This window comes from Thermochaetoides thermophila, assembly GCF_000221225.1.
Source record: "Thermochaetoides thermophila DSM 1495 unplaced genomic scaffold scf7180000011821, whole genome shotgun sequence".
Classification (NCBI taxonomy): Eukaryota; Fungi; Ascomycota; class Sordariomycetes; order Sordariales; family Chaetomiaceae; genus Thermochaetoides; species Thermochaetoides thermophila.
This window is the reverse complement of record NW_006383037.1, coordinates 1,756,282-1,773,385: the sequence shown is the minus strand read 5'-3', so window position 1 is coordinate 1,773,385 and position 17,104 is coordinate 1,756,282. Positions and strand designations below refer to the sequence as shown.

Sequence of the window (17,104 nt, the reverse complement as noted above, 5' to 3'; positions counted from 1 at the left end):
ACTGAAACATTGAAAAGACATGCTATTTACAAATAGGGTCGGTGGTGGGAGAGTGACTATGAGGTTATGGTGTTTCTGTTTCGCCAATCTGCTACAATATCCTCTTCATTTTTGAAATCTAGCCCTTTCATTATCCTTCAAATCAGTAATAATAACTATCTCGACCAGTAAACTGCCTGGAATACCTTCCGTCCGGCTGGTTATGGAAGCATTGATGCAGATGCTTGTACGACATTTTCTGCACCCTGCGTGATAGCTTTCGGCTGTGACTAAACTATGAAAATATCATAGGCATCAAGCAGGACGGCGGATTACCGTGAGCAACAGGGAAAAAAAAATAAGCGCTGATATCACAAACGTGCTTTCCATTAGCAATTTTTCAGCTAACCTTTGTTCCAATATTCTATTACGAATCCAAGTTCCGACACACACAGCAAAAGCACTGTCCTCGGGGACATCCTCTTACTGGAAAATAGATTGAAACAACCATCACTGAAGGAATCTTTACGACCTCTCAAAAGTTGTATGGGACCCATTTGCCCTGTTACCATGTAAGGTTCTATCGCTTATCTTGTCCTATTTCCCAAGAGACTCCATCATAGCACTTAGAATTGCCTCGCTGTGCGTGTTTTCTGAGACGCAGGGTTGGAGCCTCTTCTGGAAGATACAGATTGAACAGGGACATGCCATGGTTATTTAAACTCCATCAAGCTCTCGAAAGAGCATGGTCCGTTACCAGAGGCTTTTAGCTTCAGGTTCCTCTATTTTGGATCACAACCTACACGACACCTCGTTACGGGATGAAAGGAGTACTTTGCAGTTACAAACAGAAGGCGTATATGGGTAACTTGTGAACCATTTGTAATTCCATACTAACAGAAAACGAAACAAGGTGCTTTCAATAGCTGCGATTTCGATGCGGTCTACTTTAGCGACGGTATATTCATGCCGCCTGTTTAGGACCAAGCAGGCCAGGCGATCACGGCGATGGTACAGTGATCAAACAACAACTCATGTCGTCTCATGAGGACGTACAAGGCCGATCATCGATACTCACTCTCTGCTGGGATACGCAAACCGAGGCGCTGGTAAAATATTCATCCGCGTCCCAGGTGAACTGCGCTCCGTACGAGCCCCGTGGAACGGGTTCCTTTCTACGAACCTTACTCGAGAGTGCACGCTCACCCCTCCTGCTAATTGAATCACCTGTTTCGGGTTTATCATATGCTCTTCCAGACACAATTCCGGAGCTCCGCCGGTTCCTACTGATGTGCAGGCATGCAATGCTGACTTCCATATCAGCAAAGGACATTCTTGATTTGACTAATCTTGCTTCGTAAGCAGGTAGCACTTAATTCAGTGAAATACCTGTTCCTACCCAGATTTTTGCATTTCTAATAACACGATCAAGAAGTATCATCAACATTTGTGTTCTGTGCAGAAAGCAACTTCCTTGCGGGCCTGCAAACACATTTCCGCAACCAGGGCTCCCAGCGTCCGTGGCGTTACCTGTAGGCTTGACTAAATTCTTATTAGGAGGGCATCATCGATCGTATTGGGCTTCTAGTAAAGCTTATTGATTCGTTCGCTCAACTCGCAGAGTCTCAGTATCACTTTGCTATTACATCCTCTAGTCAAGCACCGCTAACCGGCTGCTCCTACTCGAGCCTCAAAAGCTTCAAACTTGGTCCCCATTACAGACCTTTGCGCAACTAGAGACATACCCAAGCGTTGCATCGACCCTCACAAATCAGCGATACAGATCAGAGTTCATAGGGCACAGGGTCTGGCGTTGGGCCACGACCACCTGGGACCTTACCCGCCTAGCAGAGCTTCGTGCACTGACTACGACGGAAATAGTAACACCTTCCGATAGTGTCAATGGGGTACAATGTCCACGTCATTAGCTTCTCTACGATGTTGACAACGCCGTTTCAAGACAAGGACGTCGACTCGCACACCATGAACCTAGATAACAACCAAATGTCTGGGAAAGATAAAGTGCGAAGAGGTGCGGTTCGAGATCGATGGCAAGGAGGGTGAGAGCGTTGTGAAAATTTACATATCGCAGGCTAAGCTGGGATTTGATACAGGTCGCTGAAGGTGAGTTTTGGGGCGACGGTAGATAAGTATGATAATGGTGAGCTAGACCTAATGGATAACCTCATGAACAGATTCGTACGAACGGGGACCGAGAGGTTACATTCGGCAAACCGGCGCCAAGTCCGTCAGTTGCCTGATATTCTATGGCCGCGCTGGAGAGCACAGTAATCGCAGGCATTGTGGCCGCTTTCTGGCCGGTACAAATCTGGAAAAGGGGATTTCCCGTAAGTCCATATCTCTTGTCTGAGGTAACTATGCTGATGAAAGGCAATGCTGATCCATGTCTGTTTCAGAGCTTTGCGCTCGTACTTATCCCAGACAATACCGAACAGATGATGCTGTGAGGATGATGGGATTATAGGATATGGCTCGACCTACAAAATTTTCATTCGTACTCGTCGTTGTTCAACACACAGCCAGCATTTAGAGATACTCGGCAAAAGTCATGCTGACCGGCCTAAATTGTCCGATGACGCGGCAGACGCAGCCGGCTCACGGAAGAGTGGAGGGTGTGTGATACTTGCTGTATCCAGCAAATCACGTTTGGGGGTAAACTAATCGCCTCTTACCGTGAGGAGTTGGAATTCCTATGGATGAGAAGAATTCTGGATGTTTGCTTACCTGCTTGTTCTCGAGAGTTCCTTAGGGGCACGTGGATACAACGTCGGCTAACGATGCCGTGAGAGATCTCGTCTGTTTTAGTCGCGCTGCTATTTGCCCAGCAAGGTGTCAATGGCAGGGAAGAAAGTCTTGTTGCAACAATCGCATTTTCAAGTTGGTCACCGCTGCGACGTTGCTCGGTTGCTGTGACCGGGAAGGTAGATCTGACCCCCCAGGGTTCACCAACGCTTAGGACCTTTGCTAGAAGACCTGTCTTGACTGGGCTGTAGAGAATTAACATAAAGCCACATCAGTGAGTTCTCCTGGATCTCAAGGCCAACAGAAGCGTTGGGCTTGTTTATTTGGGCAGAGGGGTGATAAAATTAAACCGTAGTATGACGAGCCCTGCCACGGCAGCGAAACTGCCGAGAAGCTAGATCGGAGAGGACCACTTGGGTAAAAGCTTGACAGGGGTGACACTCCGTCATGCACACCCCCTACCCTCCCAAACTCAGCAACTGCTGAAGCAGGAAACCCAAGCAGAGAAAAAGCCTAATCAAGCAAGCGTCAAATAAACAAGCTTGCCAGACAAAATGAAATAGCGGGGCACACTTTATAGCGTTTTACCCGGCCATGCTAAACTCCCCAAACGAAACATTTCCATCCCTCTCCGAACAACCCGATTCGCTGCTGAAACCTCCGACAAGAACTTTCCTGCCCACTCCGGCAACTGACCGGCATCCTGCAACTTTTCTTGCTGCTGTTGCCGCCGCCGCCTCCGCCGCCGTAGACCTACCTACCGAAGGAACGAAAACCTCAACGAAGCGGAGATGAAAAATCCGGGGAAGTGCTCCGCTTGGCAGAATCGTTCGTCTTTTGCGAGCCAATGGGGATGCTGCCGTTCTCAGCATCCGACTCCCTGGGGTCCTTGGTGCTGTCACTGGTTGCAAGCTTGCCTGCCTTTTCGCTGTGGGATGTGGGTTGTCTCCCTTGTCCGAGGCCCGGTTCCGGACGGGAGGAAGGTTTGGGTGATATCGAGGGTCCATATGGATATTGAATGTGATGCGGATGTTGAGATCTGCTTGGTTGGGGAGACTGGGGTAGTGAGCAGGGTGAGTTCAGGTGATGTGTCGCCGATATTGAGGTGGTCTTGTGTGTTCACTTCCGTGAGCTTCTCGGAGACGGTTGCCGAGAACTTTCGTGGTTTTGGGTAACTTGCGACGTCGACGACGAGGCAGCAGAAACCGAGCAACGGGGTATCGGAGACCTTTACCGGGGCCAATGGTGATCCTGGTGATATTGCATGGATGACGACAGTAATTTCCTCCGCATGAAACGTCGTTTCTTCGCCCGCTCTTTCCTGTGATGGCACGGAAGCCCATGGAGAAACGATATCCCCCACTTCCCGGGAGCCAGTGCAGGTGTTAATAAGAAGGGTGTGGAAGCCAACACCGGGCCATCTTGGCCTTGAAGGTTTCTTCTCGTCCTTCCTCGCCTCTCCACAAGTTGGGCACTGCTGGGCCGCAGACGAAGCATCACCTAACGATCATGGCTCTAAAGACTTTCTTGACCAGCCTCTTGCTGGCGTCGCCTTTGGCGCTGGCCCATCCAGGGCACAGGGAGAAGGTGTATGCGCACTCCGCGCAACCTCTTGAGCGCAAGTCCCTTCGTCACTGCGAAAGGGAGTTCAACGATCCCGAGTTCATCAAGAGGACAGCTGAGGGCTATGGCCGGGAGCTCGCCAGAGTGCGGAGGTCATTGGGCTATCACATGGACGAGTAAGAGTGGTTGCTGTTGCGAACGTCGAATTCAGATGTGGCTGACAAGCTCAGGTCCAAGCTTGGCCCCCGGGACTACCTCTCGGTCTCACGGATTGACCACAAGAGCAATAAGCCGGTGTCGAAGGATATGGATCTCAGCACACTCTTCTCTGACTATGGGTCGTGCATGCTGACTCCTGTTGTCGATCTGGGCCCGCTGTGTAAGTGGTTAGGTTATGGCAGACGTATGGAGAAAATGTCACTGACACTTCGCAGATGTCCAGGGCGAGGAGGTCAGGAAGAACATTACCAACGGCGAGCGCGGTATTCCCTTGACACTCGTCATCCAAGTGGTCGATTACTCGACCTGCCAGGTCGTGCCGAACGCTTATGTCGACATCTGGAGCGCGAACTCGACTGTGAGTGCTGGATGATTTGGCAAACAGCCCTAGCCCTGAATTCCAGACTAACGCCTCACTTCAGGGTATCTACGTCGGTGTTCAAGGCTATCCGGGCATGGGTGACCCGAACGATGCGTCCATCCTGCAGGGAACAACACTTCGTGGTGTCCAGCCGACTGACTCCCACGGCATTGCTTCCTTCGACTCCCTCTTCCCTGGTCACTACGAGGGACGCGCAACTCACATCCACAGTGAGTAGCCCTGGTGTCCTTTTGTATCTTTGATCCAGCTGACTGACGTCCACTCAGCCCTCGTCTACCTCGGTGCCCAGAAGCTCCCGAACAACACCATTACCGGCGGTCGCGCGGCGCACATCGGCCAGATCTACTTCGACCAGTCCCTAATCTCTCAGGTGGAGTCTCGGGCGCCATACAACACGAACCGCATGCCCATTACACCAAACACGGCCGATTTCCTCTTTATGCAGGGGGCGAACGGTGACGACCCGATCGTGCGGTACGCGCTTGTCGGCAATGACCTGTCTGAGGGTCTCTTCGCATGGATCCGCTTTGGCATCAACCAGAACGCCAACCACCCCATCAACCCGGCCGCTTTCTGGACTGAGAAGGGCGGCGTTATGAACCCTACTGGCCCGATCTCGCAGATCGGTGGCGGTGGCGGCTTCTTCCCTGGCTTCCCCGGCTTCCCCGGCTTCCCTGGCTTCCCTGGCGGTGGCGGCAGCGGCTGGCCTTGGGGCTGGTTCAAGAAGCGCGGCGCGAAGGCTGAGAAGAAGAACTAAATGGCGTATTACTATTGAATGATGGCAGAGGTCACGTAGAGATGCGATTCAGGAGTAGTTTCATTGGATCATGCAATAGGGATACTGGACAATCCATTATCAATTAGCGTCTGGCGCGACCTATCATGTATTGGCCAGCATTGCTTCCTTGTATAACATGTCGATGCAAATGAAATATGGCGGCCCGCGTCGTGTAGTCCTCCATTGCTGTGAGTCGGGTTGCAAATGCAGAACTTTTGTCAATCGAGATCATTTCTGGCACAAATGGATTCGAAGTTGCGGGACAGCATAGGTTTGGTAAACTTACGGTCCATAGGTCAGTAGCTATCCAATAGGATCAGTTCCATGGCGTTTCCGTGATGCATACACACCTGCACGATACAGACCTTTGTTGCGTAAATTACGCATGGTGCACAAAGGAAGACACCTTGTCACGTCCGCTCTACTTTTATAGCTCTCGCACTCTAACACCACCGACTTTACAGTGTCGAAATATTCCCCAAACCATGATCAATTAATTGATGCACAAAGGTCTACTTATAATAATGCTTGACTGCATCTCCATCTTCTCCATAGGGCGTCATGCTACAAACGTGGTAGCCATCCGTGGATCTCCTTCCTTTGCTTCCATCATCAATCACACTTTCAACTTGTCCAACAGAGCTCCCAACTGCCGATTCTCAAATAGACCCATCCTCTTCCCCAGTATTTTGAGCTCCATTTGCAGAGCATGCAATGCCCTGCGCGTATACTCGAGGCTTCCTCCCGCTCTCATCTGCTCTAGGATCAAATTCTTTTGCTCTTTCGACAGACGACCATCCGAATGCCGCTGAGACAACAAGTTGCAGATCAAATTTGTGCGCATTGTTCCGTCAGGCTTTTCTCGGCACCGTCCTAGGGCATGGATCAATGGAAGGGAAAACTTGCCCTCATCCAGGTCTTCACAGAACCCCTTCTGCTTGGTGTACTTTTGTTTTTGTTGCATGTTAGCTGGGAACAAGTCGAGTGAAATGCACTGACTTACGTCTGATGAGGTTAAATTCATGTAGTCATCGCGAATCTGGAAGAGACGCCCCAAAAGTGACATGAACCGAATCAAGACCTTGACATCTGGCTTTCGAGGAGAGTTTGACAGGGCATCAAGCATTCTTGCCAGCATGCGAAACAGCCCAGCTGTTTCTTTGGACATGTCAGCAAGCAGATACACTTTAACATGAAATCTTTTAAACAACAGGATCTTACTTCCGTCTACCATGGCAAGGTACTCGGCTTCTGAAGGACACTTCATCATCCTTGTCCATGACAGATCATTGCTTTGGCCGACATACAAGTCATGAAGTTCATCTGGCAATAGATTCCGTCAGCTGTGATCAAGTGATCGTGGGAATGGACAAGAACTGGGTCACTTACCACAGAATACATCTAGACATTTCTCGTTCTCCAGACGCCTCACCTCTCTCAGCGCTTCCAAGAAACGGTATCCAGCTGCATTGATGGCCAAACCTTGCCCAAACACCAAGTGGACAGCGGGTTGGCCACGTCTCAAAACTGAGGAGTCTTGGATGTCGTCCATCAATAAGGATGCACCATGGAGTAAGTTAACGATCTTTTTTACTCTAGTGACTTGCTCTATCGGAATCTCAAACCAGAAGTTCAAGGAGTCAATAGCCGTATCTCGGATGCCCTTCGATGGAAGGGAGTCGAGATAATCGGACGGAGCTTTCAAAAGCTGTATGTACGTTAACTCATTCCGCTCAAGTACAAGAACAGGAGAGTGGAGAATCATCTGACCTCTGTGCCCAGCTCAGGGGCATCTTGCACCGCAGCATTTGCGACAAGTTGACCAGCATATGTTGTCGGATCAGTCTCCTACTTATGACCATCGGCTCTCCTCTTGTCCTCCACCACTGTTTGCCGGGTGTCGATTGGCTTGGCCATTTCATCACTTGTCAGCGGGTCTGTTGTATCTCTCGTCTGGTTCCTCTCCATCGTTTTGAGTTTCCAATCTTGTTCTTGCTCTGGGCGGAAACGGGGGCACTCTGCGGACCAAAACACATGCCCGCCAGCAAAAAGACGAAGGTTGTCTAGAAGCCTCAGTCCGTCCTTGCTGATATCAGGTCTTGAATTCTTATCCTCCGCAATCTTGAGATACTCGTCACGAAGCTCCTTGGCTCTCTCGATGCATGTTGATTTTGCTTGGTCAAGGGTCATTCCATGTTTCTCCATCAGAACACGAATTGCATTCATGGGACCTTGAGTCGCCCCTGATTTTTGAGTCCCACCATACTCCTTTTCCCACGAAAAGAGGTCGTTCACCAAGACCATATGGAGCCAAAGGGGTCTGGAAATTTTGAAACACTCTTTTCGTTCATATTCTGGCATTTTCAAGGCCAATGCGAAGATAACGAAGTGAAATCCCGGTCTAGATGGCACGTTAGACAAACCCTCACTGGCCATAGCTTCTTCACATGTCATAAGTGGGGTACGTACAGCAAACCACCATCAATGATTCGAGAGTCAAGGTATTCGTCCAAATCAGGAGCTTCAGAGCGAGTTTTGTCTTTCATCAAAGCTAGCATCCAGTTCTCTATCTCGCGCAATATCATCTCCGCGCCATCGGGGTCGAGGTCGATCACTGCTCTCACAAAGTTGCAGAGGATCTCTTCGAAGGTAAGGCCATGTTCCTGTCCATTTCTAACCAAGTCTTTGTTCGACTTGATGCATTCCAGGGTTCTCCAAGCATCAGCTGCAAATGGGGCTATTACTTGCACAGGGGACTCGGCATGGTCGATGGCGTCATCAACCAAGTTGAAGAGTTCGAAAAAGTACGCAACATGTTCAATCCGATCCGGCAATGCCTCTGGAACACAAAGCGCCACACTGTTGAACTTGAGACCCATTCCGCCGCCAGTGAAGCCCGGAGGAAAGTCGCCGAAAAGCTGCTTCCAGTCTCTTTGCGCTCGAAGGCATCCACGATCCGCAAGTTCATTGTCGCGATGTGCTCGTACCGGCAACTTGCCGATCAGATCGCAGACCCAGGGACTCGATGGATCAAAATTAACAGGATCCGAGTAGCGGTACTCCATTTTAGACCTTAGTTCGTTCAAGGCGTGATGATGATGCAGACACTGATAGCAGCTAAAAGTGTGAAAGGCTGAGAAAAAGCAAAGCAAGCAGTTAAGGACGCTTCACCCTACGAAGATCGTGATGAAGGAACTAGCAGGTTGCTAAGGAGCATTTGGTTGTGGGTATTAACACAGTTGGTGAACAAGATAAAATTGCCTGATCCTGAGATCATTGTCCGGCAAACAGCTTCACTTCAGGCAGGAACTACCTCTACGGCTTAGGTAGGCACAAGACTCATTCAGAGAAGGAATATCTCCCTTTGCAGGCTCATAGCATATTGAATTCGCAAGCTAATCTGCTACTTTATACCCTCCTCGGGTCACACAACTAACATTTGTGCCACGATCGACGACCGTCTCCCCCTCGGAAGTTATGAATCCGAGAGGATAGGTTATCGCCTTCTCACAAGAGCCCGGGTGTTTTTGGCCCTCCTAATTGATCAGTCCGTTCGCAGCCCTCCTCTGTCACACCTGCACTGAGTCCAGAATTTTGAATCTCTAGGATTCCAAACCATCCGAGGGCCCCCGCTTCTTCCAAGGTCCTGGTTCACTTCTGGCGAGAGAGCCTGCTATCTCCAGGCCCAACCCCCCCTCCTCCAGCTTGACCACCTCATCGTTTCTGTCTACCGATGCTAATAATCTCTCATGCGATAACCTGAATGATCGTTGTCGACACGATCTTCCGACATCGTGGAATCGACTAGGTTTCTGCTGTTCTCAGGAGTTCAGCACGTAGAGACGGACGAATCTGGGTCGTGGGTCAGCTCCTTGAACGGTTTCCGCTAGCCCATTTCCAATGGCGGGCCGCGCCGTATGGCGCGCGGGAGGGCTAGCTGGGGTGGGTAAGGCCCGCAAAGGACGATTAAGAGAGCAATTCCATCTGCAGGATTACATGATCAAGCTTCGCCACCTGATCTGGAACAACCTGTCGAGATAAACATCAGAACATCACCCTTGCAAAAGTGGACCACGATCGCAAACGAGGATGCAAAATGCCTCAAATGGTAAAAGAACACGTGAAAGCCGGGGGCCTCGAGATAGCAACATCTCAACTTTTGTGTTTCTATCATCATCGAGGGTCAGGCGTGCAGCTCGCTGCTGCCACCTGAGTAGGTGTGAATATGCCCGCGCAATGTCAGCTTTTGCCCACGTCGCCTACAGCCTTCCCAAAATGATTTTCAATTTTGGGCAAATGCAGCACGACAATGATAGAGATGAAGTTCTGGGAGATGGAAGTGGCTTTTGTGAGTAGCGAGCGTATGTCCACAAGACCCCTTACTAATCTCGGCCTTTAGGGCCAGAGACACCCCACCTCAGCGTTGCAGCAGCCTCAAAACTCCTGCCTAAATGACGACTTGGCTGCGCTTGGCAAAAGCCGTTGGACAGCGTTATCTAGTGCCCCGCAACGGGCCCAACTGCCCTATCAGGGAGGTCACTGTTAGATTGCCGTAGCGCTGCTCCCACTCCGCAGCCGCGCCCGTGGAGCGCCCCTAGCCTTCTGCATTATTTCCAATACGACCGCAGGGGTCTGCTATCTGGGGCATTCTCTTGGCGGGGCCCAAGTACCGGGCAAACAACGACATTGGGCGAAAGCTAAGCTCATGATATCGGCCATCTCGGGACATGTCATGCATCAGACCCCGGCCATGATCCCGATACCGCAGTGCCCCCTGAGGCGACATGCTGTGGCCGGGCACACAACGTGGGATCAGCCAGGGGTTTCCCGCTTGGAGCCTTGGACCAGGCTTGCCCTCGATAACTATGTGCTTGTGTGATACAACCGTCAACATAGTGGCCAATCTGGTGGAAAACAGACCATGTCCCCGAGTTACGGGCCATATCTCGCACAACCACACCTCAAAGACGGGACAAACGGTTCACTGAAGTTGATCCTTCGAGCCGCAGGCTGCAACTGGTATCGCAAAGCGCTCGCTCCTGCATATCTCCCTCTCCGATGAGGAAGGCAGTCAGCAAACCAGCCTAAGGCAGCCATCTAAAGGATTAGGTCACATCGTCAGTGGACATAGCCGTGATCAGGTCCGCTATGGCCCGTTTGCACTCGACCTTCCAGAATGCGACAAGAGCACCGGCCATTCTGGGTATAGGCTACCGGCCACCACGCGTAGGCGTCCGCGGGGGCGACGATCATAGTTCACGACGGGCCAAGCACCATCAAACCACCCAAATATAGTCTGCACGGCGCAATGCTCTATATAAGCCTTTGTCAACTCCCGGCTATGGCTGGCAAAGGTCTTCTTTACCACTGCCCTTGACATCTAATCCTCAAAGGTAGGCGAGCACCCCAAACCAAGCCTTCCGGTCATCAATCAAAATGCGTTTCGCTCCGGTCTTCCTTGCCGCTGTCGCGGCCCAGGGCGCCATGGCTGCCCCCCGCCGCCCCGGCGATGCTGTCGCGACTAAGGGCAAGGTCTTCTCTTGCGGTGCGCCCGAGCCCAGCCCCGAGCATATCAAGATCTCGCAGGCCTTCGCCACCCAGGAGCTTCAGGCTCTTGCCTCGGGCAACTACTCCATCAAGGCTGTCACCACCATTGACGCCTACTTCCATGTTGTCGCCAAGAACACCTCCCTCAGCGGTGGCTACCTGACCGTATGTACACTCTCACACTTACTCAGGACGTTGCTTGGGATAACGCTAACACTTCACATAGGATGCCATGCTCAACAACCAGCTCAACGTTCTCAACGCCGCCTATGCTCCTCACGGCTTCCAGTTCAACCTCAAGGGTATCACCCGTACCGTCAATGCCAACTGGGCTGATGACACCAAGGGCTACGAGATGACCATGAAGAGGTCCCTCCGCAAGGGCACCTACCGTACCCTGAATGTCTACTACCTGTACGAGATGGGTAGTAACCTCGGCTACTGCTACTTCCCTCAGTCCGTCACCTCGGGCTCGACTGCGTTCTACCGCGACGGTTGCACCGTCCTCTACAGCACCGTCCCCGGTGGCTCTCTCACCAACTACAACCTCGGCCACACCACCACCCACGAGGTTGGCCACTGGATGGGTCTCTACCATACCTTCCAGGGCGGCTGCACTGGCAGCGGTGACTACGTCTCCGATACCCCCGCTCAGGCCTCCGCCTCCAGCGGCTGCCCGATTGGCCGTGACTCTTGCCCGTCTCAGCCTGGTCTTGACCCCATCCACAACTACATGGACTACTCTTATGAGTGAGTATCCCTAAGACTCAAACTCGCATCCGATCAAAAACTAACAGGATAACAGCTCGTGCTACGAGGAGTTCACCGCCGGTCAGCAGGCTCGCATGGTCAGCTACTGGAACAACTACCGCGCTGGCAAGTAAATGGAGATTAAGACAAGTCTCTCTGACATGAAGCCAGCTGCTGTCTGACTCATGACATTTTGCCCCTGATGAGTAACGAGTGAAAGCTGAATATATGGGAAGTGGAGGATCTGTTGGGATTTTGTACTCAACTCCCCTATTTTCTTCGTGCACATAGTTTGTATCGCCAGTACATAGCCGCTCTAGACATTTGTCCAGCAAGAAATCTACTTGTTTATACCGCCAGCTGCTGTGCCATCCTGCAATGATGTTATTGCCTTTACCCCTGCATTTGCTGCAGCGTTAGGGTTAGGGTTGATGTGAAGCTTCTCGCCCCCTGAGCCCCTTTTTTCCGAAATTACACAAATCAGGGGTTTTAGAAGTAAACAAACATCAATCCACTTCGAAGAAAAACTATTCATCGCTTCGAACATGCTCAATTATGCCAAGTTTGATAGCGCTGTGACGAGTGATGATGCTGTCTGGAATACTGTTACAGCCAGATGCCCTATGAAGCGTATCCAACAATTTGCCTACCGCACCACATCCAAGACTCTCCAAGACTGCGTGCGTAGTTCGTTATGTTTTCCCAGCGGTCAAGCAAAGTCTTTGTCCTCAACTTGGATGCGATCCTTGAGTCTAACCGATTGAGAAACCTCACTATCCTTCCGCAAACCAGTCGTTCGGGTCCTACTCCTCACCCTGCTGATTACCTTGTCCTCCCACCCCATTCCGCTCCGCACTCACGGCCTCCTGACCTGCATCACTGGGTTTTCTGTACCGATCCGAATCGTCCACGGGACCAAGGTAGTACCAGTGCAATGCGCCAGGCGAATTGTCCCGGAAATATCGCTCCATCTGGCGCCAACCGCACTTAACTTCGATCTCGACGAATGGTGACGTGTAACCGTGTGCTTCATAACAGACTTCCATCATGACGAGTTTTATCTCCGCGCGGGTTGCTGTGCGAAGATCAATCGTCATCGTCGGGATGGGTACGCGCAGGGCCTTGGTCACGCTGGGATGCACAAGGTAAAGCTTCTCGGTCTTCAACAGCCTTACCGCAGCCATGATATCCCGGTCGGGTTCCCAATCCAGGCTGTCATTCACCGCATGATCGATCCCCGACCCCAGCTCTACCCCCAACACAGGCAGCGTCAACCCTTCCGGCAACCCCACAATCTTCTTGGCGCTCTCCATAAACGTTGACACATGCTCCAAACACAATAGGTCCCTCTTCCGATTGTACCGTATCGTAAAATACCTCCCCGACTTGCCAGACAGAATATCCTCCCGGACCGACAAGGTGTCTGGCAAGCAGCGGAGCACCTCGTGGTACGCCTCACGACAAGTCAGCAACAGGTTGAAGATAGGCGCCGAGTAGTGGTCAACCAGGCCGAACTGCACGTCCGTGATGCCGGTGCTGGAGACGAGTAGGGGGTTGGCGCGCAGGGTTAGGGTGATGATGCGCGGGGGGATGGCGAGTTCCTAGATCTGGGAGCGAATTTCGAAGGGAAGGAGGGGGAAGAGCTCGAAGTGGGCGAGGGGCATTGGGCTGGTGGGAGAGAAGGGTTTGGTTGATGTGGTGGGGCGAGGAGTTGGGGCGTTCGTGCCAGGTTTACGGCAGGTTAGGAGCTGCGTAAAATTATCCCAAACATGGCTTATAAGAAAGGATAAAGGCATGATTTGAGGACTGAAAATAACAATGCTGAATGTTAATGTCGGTCTTGATGACGGTGTTGTCTCGTCGACGGCCAGAAGTCCGCTTGATTGGCCTGATAAGGGTTCCTGCTCTGAACATGAAGCATTAGCACATGGCTCTTTCCCTTTCGAAACAATTGAAGTTGCAAATGCAAGCAAGTCTTCACCACGTCAATGGAGATTGAACTGTACCCTTGTTTTGTGTGATTTATCCGTGCCAAGAGATAGATCTCGCTTTCAAGTGCACTCTTTTAAGGGCTTCAGATAGCTGAAAAATATGCATAATCCGTCGATCATGGATGGCTCCCTGCACTAACAAATTGATCAGAGAAAAGCGTTTACACCTCCTTCTCTGCGGCTGCCTATGAAAAAACAACACCATGAACTGCACCTAGGCACCCAATTCGTCATCTAGACCAATTTATCTTAGGAAGGAACTCATGGAGTTATTCTCTTAACTCGAAGCTTTGCCGTCCCCCTTCTCAGATATGACTTTCCACCTTTGATGTAGGCGTATCAAACACATTTGCCGATCTTCTAGCAGTGCATTTCGTCCCAACTTCTACGACCCTCTCTGATTAAGTTTGTAATGTGAATATCACTTGTTTCAAGACCGCGATTACCAATGTCAGAACAAGACCACTTAGACGTTGTTTATTATTATAATCAGTCGGTGCCATAGGGAGCTGTACCATTACATTTTACGATTTGAAGCTGCGATTTCGTCCAGCTATGATACAGGCAGTCAATCAAGAACGCAGCGCTGGCAAAGAAACTCCAGCAGTCTACTGGTGATAATCAGTTAACTGTGAATACCGCGATATTTGGCCCTACGACTCGCAAGGTCCCGAGAGAACTGAGACCAATAGAACCACCTTTAACAGTTTCCAGTCAGCACAAAATCGATGAAAAACTAGAAGAGAATTCTCAAGAGACTATAGCTAGCTAATCCCATTTACATTTAGCAAGAGAAAGTCTCTTCGCACCGTATAACGTGGATCCCAAGTACTGTAAACAAATCATGATCAACGATATCATACCTTGCTAACCGAATAGAATAAATAGCAACCGAGAAGTGAAAAATGAATGAAAGAATAAAAAAAGGAATAGATGCAAAAGGAGAAGCACAGGCATCGTAGTTTCTCGCTCTGCGATAAACTGAGATCAGTGAGAGAAAGCCATCATTAAGGCCCAAATAAGCAATGGTAACAGTGGCAGGCAAACCAATGACTTCGACTATCAATATGTATATGGAATTATCCATCCCCCAGAGCCATGCTGAGGATCCCTCGGTCAGCAATAGAAACAGTTGTCAACCTACGACTGGTGACGACGTTAACCACATACTCCACTGTGTGAGGACCCCAGTCCCTCAGGTTCTGCAACTCGGCCACTGCCTTCGAACCCATCTCAGGGGACTGTGGAATTGTCACACTCCCCGAAAACGAAAAAAAAAAAAGCCTATCAATAACCTCTAGCCAATCAGAGTTCTGGATTGAGGTAGACCTATAAAACCAATGCAGCAGCCTTGATATTGAGACAATGTATTCTTGCGCAATACTTCAAATGTGATTTGAAAAGAGATTATGGCTCCCGTGAGAAATCAACTCTAAAAATGCTAATTATTATTAGTTGTATGTTGAAGGTGCATCAGATATACTAACTTGTACGGTTATCATTGAAATAGCTATAGGTTGAGCCTACTGATAGGTCTTTTTTTTTTTTTTTTTACCTTTAAGGGAATGGGCCAAAGTTGCAGCAAAGGAGATATCGACGGCTTCGGAGAGATGCGGTAAAAGGCAGTATTCTCACTCTATCTTTTATCTTGTCTCGTTATCTGTACTCGCTTCGAGGAGCATACTTGTTGTCCTTCATCACGCGATATCCATTCTCCATTTCGTGGACCTAAACTTCAGCTAACCATACAGTACATGGTCGAATTCCATCACTTACCATGTCAACGCCATCACATGAGACATTCACTTTAGCGCAATTGTGGCGCCGATGCATAGCTAGCGTGGCAGCGCAAATACGAGAGTTGCTGCAGCAGGTAGAGCTCCGACGGATATTTTTCGGCCAATAAGGGCGAGGTATGGACACCGTCACGCTTACAGGGCGGACCACCTCTCACCTATTTTGACCTCGTGGACTGCGATCCACTTCCGAGCTCGTGTTCAAGACTTCAAGTCTTAACCTCACTCCCGGTGGGCCTTGAATTGTTATATGGTTGTGTATTTGGGACCTTCGAAGGCGTATAAGATGTAGATGTCTGCCGAAAATCTTGTTCTGCTGTTGTACGACAAAGGTTAGACAGTTCCAAACACCATTGAGAAACTTGGACCCGAATTTTGGGTTTCTTTCCGGTGTGGAAAGCGCTCAAAACCAACGAAACGTCCCAAGTCTCTGCACCCATCTGCATCTCCAAATGAGCCAGAAAAGAGTTTCCATCTTTTCTTTCCTCTTACATTCTTTTTTATATGTCTCCCTGGCAAGCGCCGCAGTCACCCCTACCTTCAAGGACTACTTCTTCCGTTTCACGCACAGTAACCCGCCCAGAGAGGTGCTTACCTACCAACGTCTGCGTGGCAACTTCACCAACACCCCGGGCGTCACCCCCGCACCCCACAACCCGCAAGATCACTTCAACCGTATCAGCCTGTACAACGCCGAGCCGGAGCCACACGGTCCCCTGTACGTCGTTCCGACGAACCCGCATCCCCCTCCGGTCCCGGGTTACTACGGACTGAGTGCACGTGCCGGTATTCCCGATGCATGGCAGCTCATCTACACGTACCGTCTCGAGGAGGAGCAATCGTTTGGCTTCCGGTATGAGGATTGGAGGCTGAAGAGATCGAAGTGCAAGCCTACGCTGAAAATCTGGTATGGGCCGGAGCAGGATGTGGAGGATGGATGGAGGTGGTATGCTGTTAAAGGGGTTTCGCCGATGACGGGGTTTGAGCAGTGGACTGCATGGTGGGTGAAGCTATCTGATGCGAACGAGGGGGCGTTTGCGGACACAGAGATTGTGCCAGTTGGGTTAGAATTGGTTGAGGCCGGACCAGTGAACTCGAATGCTCCAGGTGGTGTCGAGGAGTAATGTAGAGCTGGACAACTTGAGAGCTGTTTTTGTGAAGACAAAGAGAAAATTGGGTTAATGAAGTCGAAAGGATCGTGCTCGCCTGTGACCTACCCGCTAGTACTTGACAGCATCTTGCGTTTGGCGGGGAGATTGAGCTCTTGATCCCAAAAATGCCACATGGACTTATCAGATTCAGTGCTATTAGACTTGATATTGACGCAAAAAGAGGA

The 17,104-nt window shown here is 50.5% G+C and overlaps 5 protein-coding genes across 5 annotated transcripts; 3 read left to right on the top strand and 2 right to left on the bottom strand.

The window, feature by feature from the left end:
- Positions 1-4,251: 4,251 nt before the first annotated feature.
- Positions 4,252-5,663, top strand: CTHT_0064080 (uncharacterized protein; the record flags this gene model as incomplete). Its single annotated transcript, XM_006696651.1, has 5 exons — positions 4,252-4,481; positions 4,536-4,684; positions 4,740-4,882; positions 4,947-5,115; positions 5,173-5,663. 5 exons carry the CDS (start codon positions 4,252-4,254, stop codon positions 5,661-5,663), a joined length of 1,182 nt encoding a protein of 393 aa, XP_006696714.1.
- Positions 5,664-6,300: 637 nt separating this feature from the next.
- On the bottom strand, positions 6,301-8,749 carry CTHT_0064070 (uncharacterized protein; the record flags this gene model as incomplete). Its single annotated transcript, XM_006696650.1, has 6 exons — positions 6,301-6,630; positions 6,688-6,836; positions 6,906-7,007; positions 7,074-7,382; positions 7,544-8,004; positions 8,154-8,749. 6 exons carry the CDS (start codon positions 8,747-8,749, stop codon positions 6,301-6,303), a joined length of 1,947 nt encoding a protein of 648 aa, XP_006696713.1.
- A 2,371-nt stretch (positions 8,750-11,120) lies between these two features.
- CTHT_0064060 (metalloprotease MEP1-like protein) lies at positions 11,121-12,115 on the top strand (the record flags this gene model as incomplete). The annotated part of the gene is made up of 3 exons (XM_006696649.1): positions 11,121-11,396; positions 11,458-11,981; positions 12,037-12,115. The coding sequence occupies 3 exons, from the start codon at positions 11,121-11,123 to the stop codon at positions 12,113-12,115; spliced, it is 879 nt and encodes a 292-aa protein (XP_006696712.1).
- Positions 12,116-12,784: 669 nt separating this feature from the next.
- CTHT_0064050 (uncharacterized protein) lies at positions 12,785-13,902 on the bottom strand (the record flags this gene model as incomplete). The annotated part of the gene is made up of 2 exons (XM_006696648.1): positions 12,785-13,582; positions 13,894-13,902. 2 exons carry the CDS (start codon positions 13,900-13,902, stop codon positions 12,785-12,787), a joined length of 807 nt encoding a protein of 268 aa, XP_006696711.1.
- Positions 13,903-16,220: 2,318 nt separating this feature from the next.
- On the top strand, positions 16,221-16,892 carry CTHT_0064040 (uncharacterized protein; the record flags this gene model as incomplete). The annotated part of the gene is made up of 1 exon (XM_006696647.1): positions 16,221-16,892. One exon carries the CDS (start codon positions 16,221-16,223, stop codon positions 16,890-16,892), a length of 672 nt encoding a protein of 223 aa, XP_006696710.1.
- Positions 16,893-17,104: the final 212 nt, after the last annotated feature.